We start from the raw sequence: 24,004 nt of genomic DNA on the forward strand, positions 1-24,004 counted from the left end.
CCTGGGCCAGGGTCTCACCACCCTCACAGGAAAGCATTTCTTCCTCATATCTCATCTCAATCTCCCCTCTTTCGTTTTAAAACCGTTCTCCCTCGTCCTCTCTCTCCATGCCCTTGTCAAAAGCCCCTCTCCAGCTTTCCTGTAGCCCCTTCAGGTACTGGAAGGTGCTAGGTCTCCCTGGAGCCTTCTCTTCTCCAGGCTGAACAGCCCCAACTCTCTCAGCCTGTCTCCAGAGCAGAGGTGCTCCAGCCCTCTGAGCATCTTCATGGCCTCCTCTGGACTCACTCCAACAGCTCCATGTCCACCGGGAGGGACAGTCGTGTCCGTCCCCCCACCAGCGGGTACAGACAGACATCGGCTTGCTGCGGTGGTGGGACAGTATAGGAAGGCAAGGAGCAAAGGGGCACTGGGGGACTGACAGTTCCCTGTCACCCTCCCTGGCTCCCAAACCCAATCACCTCCCATCCTGCTCCACGCAGAAACCAAACCCAGCCCCAAAATCCTTCTCTCTAAGCATCTGCTGCGTTGGAGGCACACAGGGCCCACGGGGCTGAAGGCTTTTAGGGGATGTGAGGGGTGCCAGGGGGGCTCCAGGGAGCGTGTCCCAGAGGGCAGGAGGGTCACGGCCCCATCGTGCTGCTCTCCCTGGGCACTGGCATCCGCAGAGTTTTGGGACGATGATAGATTTTAATTTTCTTTAATTTTTATCCTGAGTAATTTGTGATCTTGCTGGATTGAAAGTGCAACATAGGCGGAGGGCTGGGCGGCGGGTTTTATGAGGCTCTGGGAACTGTGGTGATAAAAATCATTTAGCTTTAATTTATAGATATTAATAAAATAAAAAAAAAAACTCTCTTGATTTCTAATATAAGAAGATTTATTTTTGATGTGACCAGCGCGCCCTTCCTTGGCACAGGAGACGCCTCTGTGTTTTATTGCCCCAGTGCTGCTGCTTTATGATGAAGGCTGTTTATGGCTTCGAGGTGATTTTAATGATAGTTTTCTCAAACATCTGGCGGGTGGCTGGAAGTTGTGGCGCACGAGCTGAGGCCAAGCCCCTCTTTAGTGTCCGAGAAAGTGAGTGAGAAGCTGGTGGGGTTCAGCGAAAGGCTGTAAACTCCGTCCCAGCCAGACATGGCGTGAATTGGAGAAGTTTGATGGGGACACCAAGGGAGCCTCCTCTTGGTTGCTTGCTCCTGCCTCATGCCCCTGTCTCCCTGCTGCTGGAGCAGCTCTTTGTGGGTTGATGGGGAAGGAGAGAGGGTTATAATAACCCATATGGGTTGTTTTATACTGCCTGAAGTTGCCCCATCAGGTTCCCCATGCAAACGTGTCGCTGGGAACATGCCAACCCCACCAGGCACCTCCCTGCTAGCAGGATGGCTCAGGAAAGGGGCATGTGTGCCTCATCCATCCATCCATCCACCCATCCATCCATAGATCAGAACCAGATCATTTTGTATCAGCACTAGTGTGGCCAGCAGGACTAGGGCAGGGATTGTCCCCCCTGTACTTGGTACTGGGGAGGCTGCACCTCGAATCCTGTGTTCAGTTTTGGGCCCCTCACTGCAAGAAAGACCTTGAGGTGCTGGAGTGAGTCCAGAGAAGGGCAACGAAGCTGGTGAAGGGTCTGGAGCACAAGTGTGATGAGGAGCAGCTGAGGGACCTGGGGGTGTTTAGTCTGGAGAAAAGGAGGCTGAGGGGAGACCTTATCACTGTCTACAACTACCTGAAAGGAGGGTGTAGCGAGGTGGGGGTCGGTCTCTTCGCCCAGGTAACAAGTGATAGGACGAGAGGAAACGGCCTCAAGTTGTGCCAGGGGAGGTTTAGATTGGAGATCAGGAACAATTTCATCACCAAAAGGCTTGTCAAGCATTGGAACAGGCTGCCCAGGGCAGTGGTGGAGTCCCCATCCCTGGAGGTATTTAAAAGCCATGTAGATGTGGTGCTGAGGGACATGGGTTAGTGGTGGGCTTGGCAGTGCTGGGTTAACTGTTGGACTTGATGATCTTGAAGGTCCTTTCCAACCAAAACGATTCCATTATTCTATGAATCTATGATCCACCAAGATCACCCCTAGGATCCCTCTCAGCACCCGCAGAACGGCTCTGCCTGTCCCCCATTGCACACACCACCACCATCAAAGGTCCCAGGACCTCCTTCTGCCCTGGGGAAGGACGCTGAAGAAGGCTCCCACCACCTGACGGGGACAAGCCAGCATTAGGTCAAAGCCCCCAGCCTTCAGCTCCTCTCCCCACGATCCCCTCCCGTTCCCCAGAAAATGTCCCAGTTAGGTCAATGACATGGTGGGATGACTCCACCTCCTCTTGCTGTCACGCTGTGCCCCACAGATAACTCTTCTCGCTGACAAACACACTGCTCTGAAGCCCAGGACTTCACCCCCTGCCTGCAGACGGGTTTCGGAGCTGTAAGCGGAGACGTGTGGGGATTGAGGTGGCATTTGTTGAGCGAGGCCACCCCGTCCCATGGGAGCAGCCGGCTCGGAGCTGGGCTCAGAGGGGAGAGGATGAGGGGAGAAACCCAATACCCCTCTTGGCTCAGTCGTGGCTTAATTTAGAGCACGGGGGCTCTGCTGGAGTGTTTTTCCATTTAAAGCTGAACCTCACTCCTCTTGTCAGGCACGGGGTGAGGGCCCTGCGCCTTGCAGGGCAACAGCAGCTGCTGGGCTGCGGCTGCCGGAGGGGTCGGCAAAGCGGTTCCCAGCTTGGTTCCCCTTTGCCACCAGCTTCCTCCCCACTCCACCCATGGGAAGGATGGAAATCTGTCTCCTCCTCGCACCTCCGTCCTGCTTTGGAGCCTCAGGGAGGGCACAAGCCACCCGCAGCCCCAATCTACGGCGCTAAATTGGAGGTGTTACAGTGGGATCGGCTTTGACCTGCTGGCTGATCCTCTGCCACTTGGCCGAGCGGAGCCTGGGGCGGGGAGAGCTCGCCTGTGTCGATCCGGGCTATATTTAACTGCGTTAATGCAACTTAATTCATGTTCTGGTCAGTTTGGAAAGCTGCCCTCCTGCGATGCCTGTTCTTCACCTTGCAACGGGCCAAAAGGAAAACGATGACAATTCATCAAAGGTCATTTTGAAGGTCAAAGAAAGATGCTGAGGTGTTGGGAGCGAGTCCAGAGGAGGGCGACCAAGCTGGTGAAGGGTCTGGAGGGTCTGACCTATGAGGAATGGCTGAGGGAGCTGGGGGTGTTTAGCCTGGAGAAGAGGAGGCTCAGAGGTGACCTTGTTGCAGTCTACAACTACCTGAAGGGAGGTTGTAGTGAAGTGGGAGTCGGCCTCTTCTCCCAGGCAACCAGCGCTAGGACAAGAGGACACAGCCTCAAGCTTCGCCAGGGGAGGTTCAGGTTGGACATTAGGAAGCATTTCTTCTCAGCAAGGGTCATCAGCCATTGGAAGGGGCTGCCCAGGGAGGTGGTGGAGTCACCATCTCTGGAGGTGTTTAAGAAAAGCCTGGACATGGCACTTAGTGCCCTGGTCTAGTTGACAGGGTGGTGTAAGGGCAACGGTTGGACTCGATGATCCCAGAGGGCTCTTCCAACCTGATTGATTCTGTGATTCTGTGATTTTATTCCCAACAGTTCAGTTGTACTTTTACAATCGGATGCATCCGTCAGGCACTCTCTGGCTGCTTTGTGGAAGTGCTCTGCCCAGCTCCAGGGCAGGAGACAACCTTTGGCTCAGCCCAACTGTTTGGAGGACTCATATTCTTAGCACACATTGGCTAAAAGCTGGTCAAATCCTACCAAGGAGTGTCCTTAGCCTCGAATACTTGCAGCAAAATTAACCTTACGCTGTTCTTCGCAGCTTAACTCTATCCACCAGCCTGCGCCAGCGGTGCCAAGCGTTGTCACCACAAGCTTGTCACCACCATTAGCTACAACGAGAGACTGAAAAAACTCAGAGCTTATCAAAAAGCAGCCTGTGACATGACTTTACACCGAATGAAGGCTGTCCCGGGAGGAAATGCTGGGTACTCGCATCGCTTTTATCTAGTGAACCATGACTGGCTGCAAAGTGAAGCCAGAGAAATTCAAATGAGAATCGAAGCACAGGGTTTTAACGGGCTGGTCATTCTCCATGAGGACAAACTACCAAGGAAAGCAGGGGGTTGTGGAGGTTTCAGATCAAGCCCAGCTGCATTCCTAAAATAAATATCGTAGAATCATAGAATCACAGACTGGTTTGGGTTGAAAGGGACCTTAAAGATCATCTAGTTCCAACCCCCCTGCCACTGGCAGGGACACCGTCCACCAGACCAGGTTGCTCCAAGCCCCATCCAACCTGGCCTTGAACACTGCCAGGGAGGGGGCAGCCACAGCTTCTCTGGGCAACCTGGGCCAGTGTCTCACTACCCTCACAGCAAAGAATTTCTTCCTAATATCTAAGCTAAATCTCCCCTCTTTCAATTTAAAACCATTCCCTCTTGTCCTATCACTCCATGCCCTTGTAAAAAGCCCCTCTCCAGCTTTCCTGTAGCCCCTTCAGGTACTGGAAGGTGCTAGAAGGTCTCCCCGGAGCCTTCTCTTCTCCAGGCTGAACAGCCCCAACTCTCTCAGCCTGTCTCCATAGCAGAGGGGCTCCAGCCCTCTGAGCATCTTTGTGGCCTCCTCTGGACTCGCTCCAACAGCTCCGTGTCCTTCTTCTGTTGGGGGCCCCAGAGCTGGACGCAGCACTGCAGGGGGGGTCTCACAAGAGTGGAGCAGAGGGGCAGAATCCCCTCCCTCACCCTGCTGGCCACGCTGCTGGGGATGCAGCCCAGGATACGGTTGGGTTTCTGGGCTGCAATATTACAGCTCAAACAGCACATGAAGCGTGCTGGAGAAATTCTGTGGCTGAGGACCAGTGGTATGGGGTTTTTGCCAGCAGTGAGAAAAATATTTTCACTGTTTTTATTGTCTGAGTGATGGGTCGGGGGACACGGGGCTGCTGCAGCCAGCTGAACTACGGCTGCTGCTTCTAAGATCTGATGGGGTTTCTTATATTCAGTAACAACACATACTGCAAGAAAATTGGTCTCATACCTTGAAAACCAGGAAGAAGTTGCTACGAGAGTCAGCACGGGGAGAAATCAAAGACATGTCACTCTGTGGAAGTGCAAAAGGAATTTATTTCAAAACTAAGGTGAAAACTGACAAGATCTGGACAATTTGGCCTGTGTTCAGACCCCCCCGAACTGCTCTGTGATGGGAGACAGATTCCACATTTCCATGAGAAACAGTTACTTACAGGTACGAACTCTAAATAAACTATTTTATAGTGTCTTAGTTCCTTCTTTGTCAAGGCATCTGGTGGTGCTCTGTGTTTGTGCAGAAAAAAAAACAGAAAAAATGCTTCTGTGCAACCCCAAACAAGCATATGTTTAAAGACATGAGTGTTGTACCACTTCAGAAGAAGTTTGCACCACGTGCTAGTGAGCCATATGTGTTCTGTAACATACAGCACTCCCAGTTTCTTATCTGTGCTTCATGGGTTGATTCACAGCCACCCCAGAAAGAACTTTGGGTGAATGGTATGATCTTCACTGCCTTGGTCCTGCTCTTTGCGAGACGGACACCTGATGGCTTTGCTGAGCTGTAGGCCAGCGCTGGGGGAGCAGAGCAGGGCTTTTAAGTACAGGGAGAGTTAACTCCCAGGTGCTGAGCTCCGTGACCTCCTCCATCAGGGACTCCATGAACTGTTTGAAGAGACACATCTCTGCACCTAAGCAGGAAAAAGACAGGGACGACACCACCCTCACTGCACCTGCAGTAACTCCTGCTCTGCTCTCTTTTTCGCTCTGCCTTGTCTCAGCACAAGTGGAGTCAGGACACAATCCCCGTGCTGGGGAAGGGAGCCCCAGTTTGCTTGTCCAAGAGGCTGGCAAAGCAAAGCAGAAAAAGAAGAGCTTTCAAGACTTTCAACTGAGAAACAAAGCAGCATTATACAAAAATGACTGGCTCTCCATTTGCTTGTAATCCCCAAGGCTAGCTCGCTGCTGGCAGGCTGCATGGCAATGCCTTATTAGCTTGCGCTTGCTGTTCTCACCAAGGGGACAGATGCAAGGGGGTTCCAGCATCTCCAAAAGTCTCTCTGCTACTGCAGCAAGGACCTGCCTGCACTCTGTTAGCATTTCTTCCTAGTGAGAACATGACCTGCCTGATGGATGAACGCAGAGACCTAGAAATAGGGAATTCATAACCTGGATGGCACATTTGGTATGGAATGAGCTGAATTTAAGGTAGGTCTGACTGATTGCAGGGTCATCTGCACAGTCTACCTTTGCAGTGGAAACTTCACTGAGTTTCAGAAAACTCTGCTGCCAATATGTTCAAGCAAAGAAACAGGTTGGAATGGGGAGTGAAGCCCCCCAAAAGTTCACTTGCAGATATTCATAGGCCAGGCTAATCCACTCCATCAGCACTTAAGTACTACAGAAAGCCTGAGACAGACAGGTATCAGTGTGCTGATAAAAATGGAGCTCAGTTTGTTCTTGGCACGACTTTGGGAGGGAGCTGGCATAACTTCCGTACAGTAAATTCCTTTATGAGCTGATAAAGGCAGCAGCACACTGAATATCTAGCCCTCTCGAGGAAAATTCTGTTGAAACTAGGGAGGTGTTGCCTAAAATTGTACTGCAGAATTGCAGCCTCCTAAACTGCACCAATCTAAGGCATGTGCAGCCTGAGAGCCAGCTGCTTGCGAACTCTTACAACAGGATTTGCTGACATGCAAAACCTTCACTCTTTCTGTATTTCATCTCCATTTCTCATCCCCTTCTGCAAATGCTAAAGAAATGACATGAACTGAGGCTGCAAAACTACACTGCTGCTGCATTTCAATTCCTGGGCATGATGCCTGGGCTCTCTCCTTGCTTTGCAGTCCAAAGGACTCTCAATATCTCGCTTAACTCTTCTCTTATTTCCGCTGCTGAATGGCCTGTAGAAAGATATCCTTCACTTGGTCCGTTGTGTCTTGATACAGTTTAAAGTCTTCCTCTTTCTTTCTCACAGTAGTCTCCAAAGCAGCCTTGAGAGCTTCGTTCTCATGCAGCTGGATCACAAGCCTATGAGGAAACAAAAGGAAAACTTTCATGTGAGCTGTGGAGCTTCAAAGCAAATTAGAACAGTGCTTCAGCTCTAGGGAAGAAACCACTGAAACATGTGCTCTCTGCTAATTTTGAGAAGCATGAGAAAGAGCAGACTTAACACTTGTTCATTCTCTCTTTGAGGTAGAAAAGAATATTAGATGACCAAGATACTTTTCAGATCTGTTTTGTTAAAGATTAGAATTTTATTTTGCACTAATAAGCTTGTAATCAGTGCATAAGGAAAGAAAAAGAAAAAAAAAAGTGTGTTCCTTGCATGTCTTTTGTGTTGCTTAATGTTTGCATTAGCTTAACACTTCTGGGTATCTGTGTAATTATTAGGAAATTTGTGTAAGAATGACATAGACAAGCTCAAGCCAGAGGATCTGTGATTTCTACAGTTTGCTAGGTTTTGTCTTCTGATGACCTGGTGCACCTAATATCACTGCTAAGAGGACAGCAATGATTTTTTTCTTGTAACACAGTGAGGAGGAAGGGAAATTGTACCTAGTGCTCAGCTCCTCTGTCTGCAATTCTAGGGGCAACCTGGAAAGCTGGGACACAGATAGCTCCTTCCTATCACTCTCATTCAAGGTGAGTTTTGAGTGACTCACAGAATGGCCTGCAGATTTAATCACAAAATGGAGTTTTAGTAAAATAAGCAACCATTTTTGCTTGGTAGTATACTGAGTAAATCTCAGGAAATAGTGAATAAATCCTAAGGAATCTGTTCAGTTCTACATATACCCATGAAGATGCTGTAACTATATCGCACAGGCTTTTATTTTAATCTCCTTTCAGCAAAATTAAAACATGATGAGTTTGCATTTCTGGGCTAAATGCAGTAATATGTGTGCCTACCTATTTAGGGAAGAAAAAAATAATCCAAAATGTTTAAGTGGCCAAAACAATAGGTGATAGAAACAGTTGAAAAGGATTATTTTGGTGTTTATCTTGTCATTGTGTTTCACTTAAGATTATGGCAACTGTTGCTTTCTGAATGCCTGTGATAATGTTTGTGTGTGGCATGCACCAAACCAGCTTTTGTAAAGCACTTTGATCCTCAGCATAAACACAACATAGGTTAAATGCAATAAAGCACTTAAACATGTTCTTCAAACTAGGGTCCTAAATCAGGAACGCTCTCCTAAATAAAGGCCTACCCAAAACACGCAGCATTGCTCCTGTCATTTCAAAGGGCCACAAAAACTTTTTGTAGGGTTATAGAGAAAATATAATTCAAATTTACTACTGGGATTGGAAAAGCAAAAAACTGTGACCAACCAGTGGATCCCTACAATGGAAGAAGGCTCAGAGAAGACAGGCAAGGATGATGCGCTCAAGAAGCTCAGGAAGGAATGTAGGAAGTAACCACAGCTATCGTAGAGGATGCTGAACTTCTCCCACCACCAAGGGGACTGGAGCGTGGTCTTTGCTGTAGATAAAGGGCTGAATCAGTTGAGTAAATGTAAATGTCCTTCTCTAAAATGGCCAAGAGAAAGTACCACCTACCTTGAGCCAGCCAGACCAACGTGAGGGAAGCGTATACGTGGTTCAGCCCAACATAGAGTATAAAAATCAACCAACCATCTAAATGAACTTTGAAGAAAACAGGTTTGACCTGGTTTCAACCCATGTATTCCTTTCCAGCAACTGGGGACACCCAGCATCGTGTCAGTGAACATCTAGGCTGGTAATGGGAGTCATATTTGTGTTGTGATTCAACTGTATATTGCAATTGCTACATTGTGCTTCTGTCGTGATTTCATTACACTGCTGTATCACTTTTCCAAATTAAAATCCCACATAACATCAAATAGCTTCAAATAAGTAAATTTGATATTAAAACACTAAATCCTCCTCATGTGGAATATCTAAAAGAACCCGGTCAGAGAGTATTGGACTCTGACAAAAACATATGAGAAGAAAAGGCTATGTTGTATAACCAAGAAATGCTTTTGATCTTGAGGTTGTGTTTTACAGGACTGAGGAAAACCTGCTGTTACTTACCTATTCTCCTCTGGGATTATTTTTTGCTAATTAGAAATTTGGATAAGACAGAAAAAAACAAAAAGCATGAATAATTTTAAAAGACAACTGAGTTGTTTCTAGCTACTCAGCATCATTATCTACTTCCCTTGGATTGAAGAGACTAGAAACATTAGATTAGCAATTAGATCAGCTCTCTCCAATTTTGCACTTTCAGAAAGAAAAGAAATATTATGTTAATTAGTGGGTTCTCTAGTCTCTATATTCAAGCTTTTCATTCCTTCTTATTTCCTCAACTATCTGGCATGAAAGCATTTAGATAACCTACATGCTCTGCTGAAGAGGTGTATTACAGACTTGTAGACTCGTTTCTTGTACGAACTCCAGGGAGTTCGGGCACATCACAAGGGGCTGAGCTGTCTTCAAAGAAGGGTGGCGAAATAGTTTGTTACCTACTCATCTTACAGACTTAAGAGAGGATTTCTTCTTATCGGTCTTACTGCCAATCCTTTTCTACATTTGCTTTGAGTCCTTAAGCAGACAAGGCTAATGAATTAAATATTTAGTAAGAAGGAACCTGTCACACTGGTGAGAACAATCTGCTTCCTCCAGCTATGAAATGCCAGTCTCCCAGAGGTAAGTTCCCAAACCATTACTACAGCACAACAACTTGATCAAAATGGCTCAGGACCTGGAGAGTTTATCACTGTATCTCTTAGAGGTTGCAAGGGAAATCCAAGTGGAGCACATGCATGGTAACAGAACAACACATTGACACTTCACACTACCACGTTATATAAAAGTCTGAGCGCTGAAAATTCAGCTAAATTCTCCTCTAGAAGACAGCACCAAAATGCTCCCATACTATTTAAGGCACGGAGTCAGTAAAAAGTGTACCATTGAGAGCTGCATTCCCACCACTCTCACCTGGCTACTACCTGTCCCTACACACACCCTGATTTCTTCCTCTGGGCATCTGCAGAACCATATGAGGGCTCCAAAGCCTCTTACCTCCAAAGTCTCTTGGGAATCACAAAGGGCATCCCACGATACCACTTCTGTGAGGCCTAGCACTGCTTTCTGATCAAGATGAATGTCCTGTATCCTAAAGGCCAAAGGCTGCAACACTTTGTTTCTAAGCACTAGGTTTCTGTTAGGTTCTAAATCTTTCTGAACTACTTTTTCTGCTGTCAGGCTCTTGGTTAATACAGGTAAGACAGCTCTAAAAGTAAGTGCTCACAGAAAAACACATGAGAATGAGTCAGTGTTGGCTGGAGCCCTTTCTAAGGACACAACAATTGTGCTTTAAGGAACGGATCCATATTTTACAGAGAGGAGTAGGTTTGAAGCAATCATTCAGTCCCCATTTAGGATAAAGTCTCCTCTGAATCTTGTTCCTGTATACCTAATTCTCTCTGTACGCTGGATGGGTGACTGGCAGTGCTTCCCTTGAGGTCCTGAACACCGTGTAGATGTTACACTGGACACCCTAGCTCTCCTGTATGAATTGAGATCATAGTGAACAACAACATGCGATTTCTTGCATCATGGTCCTGCTCCAGAGAGAACTTATTGTCAAACAGGCATATGACCAAGAGCACTATGATGGGAGATGCAAAGAAATGCAATGCAGTTACAGTAGCGTTTCTTACCTCAGTCTGACCCATGCCTAAGGAGAAACAAGACACCAGTGCAGGTGGAAAAGGAGGTGACTGCTTATACAGGTCAGCTCTAAGGTGATGAGGTAGCATTAGTACACACTGTAGTGCTGGATGGAGTCGTGATGCAAAGCCATGCCATGCATCTGCTGAGCTGCAGGGCAGTTCCCCTAAGGCCTAAGATCATGCATTTCAGCTTGGGGCAGGCCAAGAGCTTGTACAAGATCTTCAATGAGGCCTGTGACCTCTATAATCACCATAACTCAGCCTGATGGCATCCTAGTATTTGCCAAATTGAAATTCCTGTTCCTACTGTTCATATCCTGGCATTTAAAGTCTTTTTACTTCATGAAAATACATATAAAAAGGGAAACCAGTGGAAAAGTTTCCTTAAGAATATGTGCCATTTTATTGGTTTAGACACTTTACAGAATCAGAGTCCTTAAGCAATAAAAGGATCTGATCAGGGAAATAAAAATTTAACATCCACCATGAATTCTTCTCCTTTAACTATGCAAGTGAGGCTTTCATATTTATAGCAGGAGATTATCATGTTCATGGGATAATAAATTACACCAGATCTAATTACTTCATCACCAGCAATAGTTTTTCATAGACACTGACAGGCCTTAAATTGGGATGCGTCCTTTAATTCTGCTCTTAACCTTCAGATGAATCTCTCAGGCAGCAGTGCAAAGAGAACACGGCAGTGGGCATGGTGGTGACACAGAGCAGTGTCAAGTTTTTTCTGTAGACTGTCATCCCCTGAAAACAACATATTGCAAAAGTTCTGGTCCCACTTAAATCTGTGGCAAAATCCTCTTGAATTAAGTGGGGCCAGGGTTTCGCCTTCTGTATTGGTTCACTGGTCTGAGTAGGTCCAAATCGCCATGTGTAAGGTCAAGCACTTATGTAGGTTTGATAGATAAGAGTCCAAATGTTGTTGCTGCCTATTAACCACAGAGGTGGGACAGGGGACATAGTTGTAGATAAGTGCTCCACCTCACCCGTTTTGCTTCTCAGGGGAGGTTTCTGGGCACTTGTGTTCCTCCCTGTATCCATTTGGAGTTTTTCAAGCTGCTGTTCCAAAATGACACATCGCCACCGCTCTTCTTGAAGCCTCTTCTCAGCTTCCAAGACTTTATCGCTGCTGTCCTCCACCCTGATGTGCAAAAAAGGTAGTTCAGTTTATCTGTCATGACTATTAAGGATCAGTCAGTCTGGATACTGAATCCTGCTTCATGCTGCATAGCTCCCAACAGAGGGAAAAGGAGAATTTCCCATGCATCCAAAGGCAGAAATCCCAGTGCAATTGTTCCAGAATACATCCTCCAAATTTGCAAAATAGAATTAACTAATGAGTAGAGTTGGAAATAATGGGTTCATTAATGGAGGCTGCCTAGATCCCTTAACACTGGCTACTCGTGTGAATTTGCCACTCAGATGGGCAGGCAAGCTGCAGATTATGAGGAGAGATCTTTTGTTAGAGGAAAAATAAAATGCCTTTTTTTAAACACACTGGGAAAATTTGGAAGGAAAATAGTTTATAAAAACACTGTCTAGCATTTAGCTGGTTTGCGTCAGTTATCTGCAAGGAAGAAGAGAAACTTGATGTTGCTTTTAATAAACTTGGCCATTGGACAGTGAGTGGAAAAAGAAAGTGATGGTTCACTCTGCAGTACAGAAGGGAAGAGCAAAGTGCCTCGCTATTCACCTCGCACAGCAACTTAGAAAATTAACTACAAAAATTTGCTGTGAGCCCACAGATGCAGTCAGTGGTGCATCTCATGTGGGGCAGCGCCTGACACCAAATGATTTAAAGGAGTTTAAAGCCAGAGAGAAACCTGACTTGACTCACTGTATCGTGTAGTGCAGAATAAAATCATTTCTTTCTTGACCCCACAGGTAATAGCTGATTACTCCCCGAATCAAGAGACTTGATTAGTCTTATTTCCCTTCTAGCTGGCATAACTAAAAATATATTACAACTATAATAAAATTATATCACTGTCTTAAAGATCTAGCTACAGGCAACACTCTGACCTCCTGTGGCAGTGAATTACCAGGCGGGTGACATGCTATGAGAAATTATATTTCTCTCAGTGGTTCTGAATTCAATAAACTTTCATGTGACCAGGTGTTCCCCTGGCATCCGCGTTAGACAAACAGTGGACGAAAAATGACAAGATTCGTCAGTTTTTATTACATCTTCTGCCAATATGAATAACTTAAACTAAAATGTTGCTCTAGCTCTTCCCCTTCCCCCAGCAGGGCCCAATCCTACAAACTGTTTACAAGGAAGTAGCTTCTGACAGTATATTCTCACAGAATCACAGAATCAATCAGGTTGGAAGAGACCTCTGGGATCATCAAGTCCAACCATTGCCCTGACACCACCATGGCAACTAGACCAGGGCACTAAGTGCCATGTCCAGTCTTTTCTTAAACACATCCAGAGATGGTGACTCCACCACCTCCCTGGGCAGCCCCTTCCAATGGCTAATGACCCTTGCTGAGAAGAAATGCTTCCTAATGTCCAACCTGAACTTCCCCTGGTGAAGCTTGAGGCTGTGTCCTCTTGTCCTATCGCTACTTGCCTGGGAGAAGAGGCCGACTCCCACTCCACTCCAACCTCCCTTCAGGTAGTTGTAGACTGCAATAAGGTCACCTCTGAGCCTCCTCTTCTCCAGGCTAAACACCCCCAGCTCCCTCAGCCATTCCTCATAGGTCAGACCCTCCAGACCCTTCACCAGCTTGGTCGCCCTCCTCTGGACTCGCTCCAACACCTCAACATCTTTCTTGAAGTGCGGGGCCCAGAACTGGACACAGGATTCAAGGTGCGGCCTCACCAGTGCCGAGTACAGAGGGACCATCACTTCCCCAGACCGGCTGGCTACACTGTTCCTAATAGAGGCCAGGATGCCATTGGCCTTCTCGGCCACCTGGGCACACTGCTGGCTCATGTTTAGCCGGCTGTCTGCTCCGCAGTAAGTGATTGTGAAACACAGTCCTAAATTCTGTCAGCTGCGGTAGAAAAATCCCACTCATGTAACCATTCCCAGTGCTCCTCTCTTGACTTACGCATCATATGTGTTATCCAACAGGGGAAGGGGAGGAATGTCTGATTTTTTTACATACATTCATCTTGATATATGACTGGATGCTATATTATCCTGAGGTCTTCCAAGAGTTATTGCGCACAATCTCACAAAATTTACTTTACCTGCAGGAGCTCTTGATAAATGTGTGATAACTGTGGAGATGCTGAATCATCAATCTATGGTACATTTTACAGGCCACTGTGCATTTCATTGACTCTGTGTTCTTCATTATCCCATATTCCTGATGGCCCCATTTCAGCTATCACTCACACCTCCATCCTTATCTAATTGCAAAGCTCCATTAAAGTCCCTGGGCTTACAAACAGGAATAAGATTTTCCCAGTGTGGATTTCCAGGATTTAGCCCTTAAAAGCACCTTTACCACAGTTATAAAAAACTGTTTGTCTCACAGCGATTAATCGTACAGGAGAAAAGTTAGACAAGTGAGAAATGGTAACTATTGTAAAATAAAGCAAGCAAATAGTGTCTATTGTATTCAAAACCACACAGACAAAAGTATATCTTCCTGCAAGCTGGAATACAAATTTGGGAGTCAAATAATACACATTCTCTACCTGAGAAAAAAAGCAGTAGCTGAAAGGTGTCCAAAGAGAAAAGACTTTGCTTCCCTGCCATCCTAAAACATAGTTGGCTTTTAACATAATCTTAAATTGAATTGAATAATAGGAAAAAAAATCACTGTTATGCTTCAATTAAACCATAAGAAATTCATTTAGAAGAGGATACAGAGAAACTTAAGAGAATGTGAAAAGCTTTTGGAACAGAAGCCAGATTATAACTATAATTACAGTATTTACTACAGATGAATAATATTGCTGCTTAAATAACACCACACATATAAATACATGAATTCTAGTTTTATCTAGGTGCAGCAAGCTTGAAGATGACTCCATTTTTTCTGCCCTTTGTTCTAAAAGAATAATAAGAAAAATGAATCATCAACTAGGCAAGGAAATTGAGCAGAAAAATTTGAAAAGCCCCTATTTAAGGGAAGGATCACACTGGCAGCGTAGGGCGTACTGCACTGCGTGCTGTAGGCTCTGACACGTCTCGAGCACTCCGTAATCGCAGCATCCCACAAAGGACACTGGCAGAATCAGCCGCTACCTTTTCTGCAGCACAGTGACCAGTTCCAGGAGCCGGTCTCTTTCCACTTCAGCAGCCTGGCAGGGAGCCTTGTGCTCTGTGATGTGTGTCTGCGGCACTTTCAAATCCGGGCTGTCAGCGCCAGCGAGCCTAAAAGCAGCAGAAACGTAGAGAGTCTGTTTCTCATTTCACAAATGAAAGAAATGAAACAAAGACAGCATTTGAAAAACATATCAAAATGCACTTGTCTGAAGACAGTCAGAATGCACAGCCAGGCTCACAACCTCCCGCCAGCATTAACCTCTCTACTGCAATAAATGAAATAGAAATATTTCGAAATAAAGACACTGAGAGTTTCACTAGAAAGCTCTTTTCCTTCACAAGGATGCTTTCCCTTCCCATCACCCCTGAAAAGAAACTTCCACCTCTGATCAATTCACTGTCACTGACTCTCCTCTCATTGCTACTGCCAAAGTAAAAGAAGCCTATACGTGGACTCTCCAAAGTGCTACACTAAGCTATTAAATGGCAGACTATTGATTTTCTCCCACTGAAAGGCTTCAGGCAGCATTAGTACAACGGCCATTCTTGTGCCTAACACGTGATGAAAGGAAGGGGCAGTTTTCCCATGTATCCCATTATTATGTACTTCATTGCTTCTCCGACCTCTCCGCATTGGAGTATTCAGGAATATCTCCTTTAGAGCAAAAAGCAGGAGAAATCTTGGTGGTTGGGGGTGAAAAGGGAAAAATGGGATTAATGGGGCTTAAAACGAGCAATCAATTAAAAAATTAAGATAGCAAGAAGGTGCTAGAGCCTGTGTCAGAGCTCTTTGGCAGTATCGGGTAGAAAGGATGGTGAAAGGATCTATTCATTACAGAAACAAGGCAGACAAGGACAAGGCTTAGCAGCTTGAGGAGTGTGGCAGGACACCTCCCTTGTTTATGATGAAGTTTATGTACGTACCTTCCAGGTGTGATGTTATTACTGAGAAGGGAAGGCTGAGTAGCTGCCGACTCTACAAGCATGTGGCCCATCTTGGACACTGGGCTGAGAAGAAGAAAGCTTTGTTAGGTACTGAGCTCTACAGAGGGCAGTTGGCCAAGAACTCCAGTCTTTTTCCAATGTCTGTGTTTATTGCTGCCTTGTAGGGAAAAGCTTCCCAGAGCCTCTAAGTTGGTATCACACAGGCTCTGCATACACAATAGCTCAGCTTGCTCCCCGACTCCAAAACACACTGCAAAAACACCTTGTGTCTTCGTTATGCAAAAAACTAAAGAACTTTGTGGAGACCCTCAGAAAGATCTGTCAGGCTTACTGTTGTGAGAGGAGGAGTCACCTGATAACACTAGAGTAACACTTCCAGTCTGGATGAGTTTTATGTGTAATGATACGTGTGCTTGGGACATAAAATGTTTGTTTTCTGAACGTCAGCTCAGCCACCTAAAGGTAAGTCCCTGTAGACTTAGCCCATGTTTCCTTCTCTTTAGGCTGCAGCTGACCTACGAGGAACAGCTGAGGGAGATGGGGTTGTTTAGCCTGGAGAAGAGGAGGCTCAGAGGTGACCTTATTGCAGTCTACAACTACCTGAAGGGAGGTTGTAGTGAAGTGGGAGTCGGCCTCTTCTCCTGGGCGACTAGCGATAGGACAAGAGGACACAGCCTCAAGCTTCGCCAGGGGAGGTTCAGGTTGGACATTAGGAAGCATTTCTTCTCAGCAAGGGTCATTAGCCATTGGAAGGGGCTGCCCAGGGAGGTGGTGGAGTCACCATCTCTGGAGGTGTTTAAGAAAGGACTGGACATGGCACTTAGTGCCATGGTCTAGTTGCCATGGTGGTGTCAGGGCAATGGTTGGACTCGATGATCCCAGAGGGCTCTTCCAACCTGATTGATTCTGTGATTCTGTAACAGAGGATAAAGCCTTAATATTGTGGAACAGGCAGAGCTGCCTTCTAGGCTAGGAGAGGTTAATCCTAAAATCAAGTTAAGGTTGATAATGACAGAAGTGGCCCAGTCTAACAATGCAGATTTTTACTTCGACATCTCCAAGGGGTTTTAGTTCCTATTTATAGCATTTCTCATTTCATCTTTCCTGGTAGGAAAAGACGATTCACTAAAGTAAAACGGAATAGAGAGTTCATCAGCATATTAAAGTTAATGGAATGAGTGAGCTCTGCTGACCAAGTTATTAATGGCTCTTGCAGTTCTCAGACTCATTCATTGCCCACTTGACATGTCAGCTATTTTCATGACAGAGCTATGTTAGCCATGCATACAAGTAATAATTTATGCACTGCACTTAGTGGCTTCTACAAAGCCATTACCCAACCTCATTTTCCTGCTTGCCTTCCTGCTTACCATCAGCAGACACGTGAAGTAAAAAAGTGGATAAAATATAGATTTTCTCCATGAGAGCACAACTTCTGCAGAGCTAGAAGTGGGGGAATAAAGTCAGTCAGAAAGGTATAACCATGGAGATGCGGAAACTTTCAAATTAAGGATGTTTTAATTCTAACTCGAAAACACTGAGAAGAACTTTTCTTAAATTTTGTAGTAATGCTCTGCTTAGACTCAGGGATACACCTGACAATTTTAAAGCCAAAGTCAGCGTCTAAAGTAACGTGGCACGTGCGTTCAAATTACATAGAAGAAACCAGTTGCAACTTTAACTTGATGAAAAATTTCCTCCTTCCTCTCAGTCTCAAATCCTCATTGTCAATTACACCACAAACTCATTAGCAACAAAACCAGCATTTTAACAGGAAAGGATATGTCTCTCTTGGAGAGACATGGACTTGATGGAGGCACCACTCGGTGGATAAAGAATTGGCTGGATGGTCGCACTCAAAGAGTTACGGTCAACGGCTCGATGGCCAAGTGGACACCAGTGACGAGTGGCGTTCCTCAGGGGTCGGTATTGGGACTGGTCCTGTTTAACATCTTTGTCGGTGACATGGACAGTGGGATTGATGCGCCCTCAGCAAGTTTGGGATGACACCAAGCTGTGCGGTGTGGTCGATGTGCTGGAGGGAAGGGATGCCATCCAGAGGGACCTTGACAGGCTGGAGAGCTGGGCCTGTGTCCTGGTTTGGCTCAAACCAGGCCAAATAGTCTTAGAGAACCCAAGGTCACTGCTTACATGTAAAGAGCTGAAGGGGGTTGTACCTGCAGGGAGGAGTGGACGGGGCAGGTGACCCAGGATTGACCAACGAGGTATTCCATCCCATACATGTCATTCTCACTTTCCTGTTTATCACTAACCCACTGCCTCCTGGAGGTGGGGCCCAGGAGGGAGGGGCCCTCCTGTCTCCCACTGATTGGTACCAGCTTTGCCAAATCTCCAGTTAAAAGCCTGCAGGTGTGATGGCAGGAGGGCTTTTGCATTTTGCCCTCTGCCCGTGCTGGGGGGAGCTACTGCCTTTTCCCCTCTGCCTGTACTGGGGGGAGCAATTCTGCCTGAGGAGGATTTCCAAGCTCTTGATCTTGGTTTTGTACATATTTGTATATATTTGGTTATTTCTATTATTATTGTTATTATATTCTTTTTCATTATTATAGTTTATTAAAACTGTTTTAACTTTCCAACCCATAAGTCTCTCTCCCTTTTCCCTTTCCCTTTCCCTTAGGTGGGGGGGAGAGGGTTAACAGAGAGCATCTGCCACCTGGTTAATAGCCGGCCCAGCTTTAAACTGTGACAGATTAATTGGAGCCCAACGTGGGGCTCGAGAGAAGCTCCAACAGGTTACTCTGATAAGTTGAATCCTGGCTCTGGTGTGAGGAGACCCGGAGAGCTCAGCTGAGAGAATATCAGATTTCTTCCTTTGAGATTTACGAGGGGTTGGAAAGTTAAAACAGATAGTGAAGATGGTGATGTCATTTTTGAATGCTGTGTTATCTCATCTTTTTATGGAATTTCTTTCACAATTGAGTATTGTAATGATGCCTTACCTGCCGTGGGCACTGTGTTATTGCTTGCTTCTTATGAATGTTTACATGCAGTTTAGCAGTGGGCGCTGGTCGAAATGTATTGTTTTGGTATGGGGTTTGATACTGATTTATGCTGTGATAAACTGGGCAGTTAATATTCCGATCTCTTATCTCTATGACACAATGATGGGCAGCTTTAATCGCGAATCAGTAGCAGCGACTTCATCTGCACGCTCCAGGCGTCCTTTAGCTGATTCTGTTAATGATTACACTTCCAGTTTTACTTTGGGAAATAGTACCTTCTCCTTTTCTGCCAAGCTGATTCCACTAGATTTTGCGAAATTAGGATGGTGCTGTCTAGGTGGCATGTTTTTATTTTTGGTTGTCCTGAATGTGTTTCTGATGTGGGATAAGATTAAATATCGGTGCAGGGACAGTTGTAGGTGTTATGCAGCCACCTCAGATCCTACAGTGTGTACTGCTGCTACAGCCACTCAACCCACTGAAACCTTGGCAGCCTGTACCACAGCTGCTACACCCCCCAAGATGGCCACTGCAGCTACTCAGACTCTCAGCACTCCCACGACAGCCACTGCATCTACTCAGACCCCAGCATCTATCGAATCTGTACCAATTGCTCCTGTAACCAGGAAGAAATACCAAAAGAAATCAGCTCGTGAAGTGAAGGATGATGACTCGGAGCCCTCTAAGGCAGAGCCATCATATGACCCAGGTGAGGGCCCTTCTCAGGCAGAGTTAGGGCCTGACACAGATGGGGGTTTCCTCGATCGTCCTTTTAAAGCAGACCCATCACAGAAGAAAGGCCCTTCTAAAGCAGAACTATCACAAGAGGACTCGGACGTAGAGATAACCTACCACTCCTTATCCCTGAAGGACCTGAGAAATATAAGGAAAGACTTCAGCCGTTATGACAGTGAACCTATTATTACCTGGTTGCTCCGATGCTGGGATAATGGGGCAGACAGCATGCAACTGGATGGCAGAGAAGCCAGACAGTTGGGATCCCTGTCCAGAGATGGTGGTATTGATAAGGCGCTCGCAAGAAAGTCAAACACTGTCAGTCTCTGGAGGCGACTCTTGTCAGCTGTAAAGAGCAGGTATCCCTATAAAGATGATGTTATGAGTCACCTAAGCAAATGGACCACTATAGAAAAAGGTATTAACTACCTTAGAGAACTGGCTGTGCAAGAGATCATTTATAGACACCCACGGAACATTGTAGATCCTGTAGATCCTGATGAAGTGGAATGCAACCGATCCATGTTCCGGAAGGTTGTGAAGAATGCTCCACCGACATATACCCATACATTGTCAATATTAGTATGGGGAGAAGATGCTATGGCACGATCTAGTGTGGGCGAAATGGCTAACTGTATGCGACAGTATGAAGATAGTATTTCTTCCCCACTGCAGGCACGCATCTCGGCTGTGGAAAAACTGACTAAGGAGAACAAGGACTCATTTAAACAACTGTCAGACAAACTGTCCATGATAGAGAATAAACTTGACTCTCTACCTACACAGGCGCGCGTTGCAGCCGTTAAGAGAAAACGTTCTCCTACAGGACCAGCTCAAAGGAAACAGAACACATCACGAGGTATCCTGTGGTTTGCCCTGCGTGGTTATGGGGAGGACATGAACAGATGGCATGGACAACCTACCAGTACCCTACAGGCACGAATATGTGAGTTGCAAGCTAACAGAAATACCAGAGAGAATTTTTCTAGGAGGATGGCTGCTCCAGTTACCAGTGAGCAGGACCCCAGTCAGGGGAGATGGGCCTCAAATCACTTTTTCCCAAGTGGAGAAATGAAGGTCCAGTCCCTGTGAGCAGCATGAATCCATTTCTTAATTAGGGGGGCCCTGCCTCCAGCCAGGTGGAGGAGAGGGACAACCGGATTTATTGGACTGTGTGGATTCGATGGCCTGGCACATTAAAACCACAAAGGTATCGAGCCCTGGTAGACACTGGTGCACAGTGCACCCTAATGCCATCGGATCATAAAGGGGCAGAATCTATCAGCATTTCAGGAGTAACAGGAGGATCTCAAGTGTTATCTGTATTGGAGGCCGAAGTGAGCCTAACTAAAAATGAATGGAAAAAGCACCCCATTGTGACTGGCCCAGATGCTCCGTGCATCCTTGGCATAGACTACCTCAAGAGAGGGTATTTTAAGGACCCAAAAGGGTACAGATGGGCCTTTGGTATAGCAGCTGTAGAGACTGAGGACATTAAACAGCTGTCTACCTTGCCTGGCCTCTCAGAAGATCCTTCTGTTGTGGGGTTGCTGAAGGTTGAAGAACAACAGGTGCCAATTGCTACTACCACGGTGCACCGACGACAATATCGCACCAATCGAGACTCCCTGATCCCCATTCATAAACTGATTAGACAATTAGAAAATCAAGGAGTGATTACCAAGACTCGCTCACCCTTTAATAGTCCTATATGGCCAGTGCGAAAGTCTGATGGAGAATGGAGATTAACTGTGGACTATCGTGGCCTAAATGAAGTTACGCCACCGCTGAGTGCTGCTGTGCCAGACATGCTAGAACTTCAATACGAACTGGAGTCAAAGGCAGCCAAGTGGTACGCCACCATAGACATTGCTAATGCATTTTTCTCTATTCCTTTGGCACCAAAGTGCAGGCCACAGTTTGCTTTTACCTGGAGAGGTATCCAGTACACCTGGAATCGACTGCCCCAGGGGTGGAAACACAGTCCTACTATTTGCCATGGACTGATCCAGACTGCACTAGAAAAGGGTGGAGCTCCAGAACATTTGCAATACATTGATGACATCATTGTGTGGGGTGATACATCAGCAGAAGTTTTTGACAAAGGGGAGAAAATAATCCAAATTCTTCTGAAAGCTGGTTTTGCCATAAAAAGGGGCAAGGTCAAGGGACCTGCCCGGGAGATCCAGTTTTTAGGGATTAAATGGCAAGATGGGCGTCGCCAGATCCCGATAGAGGTGATCAACAAAATAACAGCAATGTCCGCACCAACTAACAAAAAGGAAACACAAGCCTTCTTAGGCGTTGTGGGTTTCTGGAGAATGCATATTCCAGATTACAGCCAGATTGTACGCCCTCTTTATCAAGTGACCAGAAAGAAGAATGATTTTCAGTGGGGCCCTGAACAACGACAGGCTTTTGAACAGATTAAACAAGAGATTGTGCATGCAGTAGCCCTTGGACCAGTCCGTACGGGACAAGATGTTAAAAATGTGCTCTACACCTCAGCTGGGGACAATGGTCCTACCTGGAGCCTTTGGCAGAAAGTGCCAGGGGAGACTCGAGGTCGACCCCTAGGATTTTGGAGTCGAGGATACAAGGGCTCCGAGGCCAATTACACTCCAACTGAAAAAGAGATACTGGCAGCATATGAAGGAGTTAGAGCTGCTTCAGAGGTAATTGGTACTGAAGCACAACTTCTCCTAGCACCTCGACTACCAGTACTAGGCTGGATGTTCAAGGGTAAGGTTCCCACTACCCATCATGCAACTGATGCAACGTGGAGTAAATGGATTGCATTAATTACGCAGAGGGCTCGAATAGGAAACCCTAATCGCCCAGGAATCTTAGAAGTGATCATGGACTGGCCAGAAGGCAAAGACTTCGGAATGCCACCAGAAAAGGAGGTGACACGTGCTGAAGAAGCCCCACCATATAATGAACTACCAGAGGATGAGAAGCAGTATGCGCTGTTCACCGATGGATCCTGCCGTCTTGTAGGAAAGCATCGGAAGTGGAAAGCTGCTGTATGGAGTCCCATACGACGAGTCACAGAAGCCACAGAAGGACAAGGTGAATCAAGTCAATTTGCAGAAGTAAAAGCCATCCAGCTGGCTTTAGACATTGCTAAACGAGAAAAGTGGCCAAGGCTGTATGTTTATACTGACTCATGGATGGTGGCAAATGCCTTGTGGGGGTGGTTAAAGCAGTGGAAGCAAAGCAACTGGCAGCGCAAAGGGAAACCTATTTGGGCTGCTAAATTGTGGCAAGATATTGCTGCTCGGCTAGAGAAACTAGTCGTGAAGGCACGTCATGTAGATGCTCACGTACCTAAAAGTCGGGCAACTGAGGAACATCGAAACAACCAACAAGCGGATCAAGCTGCTAAAGTGTTCCAAATAGATTTGGACTGGGAACACAAAGGTGAACTATTTTTAGCTCGGTGGGCTCATGACACTTCAGGTCATCAAGGGAGAGATGCAACATACAGATGGGCTCGTGACCGAGGGGTGGACTTAACCATGGACTCTATTGCACAGGTTATCCATGATTGTGAAACATGCGCCGCAATTAAGCAAGCCAAACGGTTAAAACCTTTGTGGTATGGGGGACGGTGGTTGAAATATAAATATGGGGAGGCCTGGCAAATTGACTACATCACACTCCCTCAAACCCGCCAGGGTAAACGTTATGTGCTTACCATGGTGGAGGCGACCACCGGATGGTTGGAAACATACGCTGTGCCCCATGCCACTGCCCGGAACACTATTCTAGGCCTCGAAAAGCAAATCTTGTGGCGACACGGCACGCCAGAGAGAATTGAGTCGGACAATGGGACTCATTTCAAAAACAGTCTCACAGACAACTGGGCCAAAGAGCATGGCATTGAATGGGTATATCACATCCCCTATCATGCACCAGCCTCTGGGAAAATTGAACGGTATAATGGGCTGTTAAAAACTACCCTGAAAGCAATGGGGGGTGGAACCTTTAAAAACTGGGATAAACATCTGGCACAAGCTACCTGGTTAGTTAACACCAGGGGATCTATCAATCGAGCTGGCCCTGCTCAGTCGGACCTTCTACATACAGTAGAAGGAGATAAAGTCCCGGTGGTGCATGAAAGGAATCTATTGGGAAAAACTGTCTGGATTCTTCCTGTAACGGGCAAAGGTAAACCCATTCGTGGGATTGCTTTTGCTCAGGGACCTGGATGTACTTGGTGGGTGATGTTGCAAGATGGTGAAGTCCGATGTGTCCCTGAAGGTGATCTGATTCTGGGTGAGACTACTTAATTCTGAACTGTATGTTGTTACTGCATAAGTGTCTTTTAGGTTAAGACAGTGGTGATGAGACCGGAGCTAGCTTCATCAAGT

The 24,004-nt window shown here is 46.3% G+C and overlaps 1 protein-coding gene across 2 annotated transcripts in view; it reads right to left on the minus strand.

The window, feature by feature from the left end:
- Positions 1-6,995: 6,995 nt before the first annotated feature.
- The window catches only part of CCDC13 (coiled-coil domain containing 13), a 40,319-nt gene continuing 23,310 nt past the window's right edge, over positions 6,996-24,004 (minus strand). The window contains exons 12-15 of one of the 2 annotated variants that reach the window (XM_068405113.1): positions 15,910-15,993; positions 14,965-15,093; positions 11,743-11,897; positions 6,996-7,067 (exon numbers count right to left, since the gene is read on the minus strand). In XM_068405113.1, coding sequence (XP_068261214.1) covers positions 7,060-7,067; positions 11,743-11,897; positions 14,965-15,093; positions 15,910-15,993 — 376 coding nt within the window. In that variant the 3' untranslated portion in view covers positions 6,996-7,059. Of the gene's footprint in view, positions 7,068-11,140; positions 11,898-14,964; positions 15,094-15,909; positions 15,994-24,004 lie in introns of those variants that run through there. The other variant, XM_068405112.1, reaches the window with a different exon arrangement.

Source organism: Nyctibius grandis, chromosome 7, assembly GCF_013368605.1.
Source record: "Nyctibius grandis isolate bNycGra1 chromosome 7, bNycGra1.pri, whole genome shotgun sequence".
Classification (NCBI taxonomy): domain Eukaryota; kingdom Metazoa; phylum Chordata; class Aves; order Nyctibiiformes; family Nyctibiidae; genus Nyctibius; species Nyctibius grandis.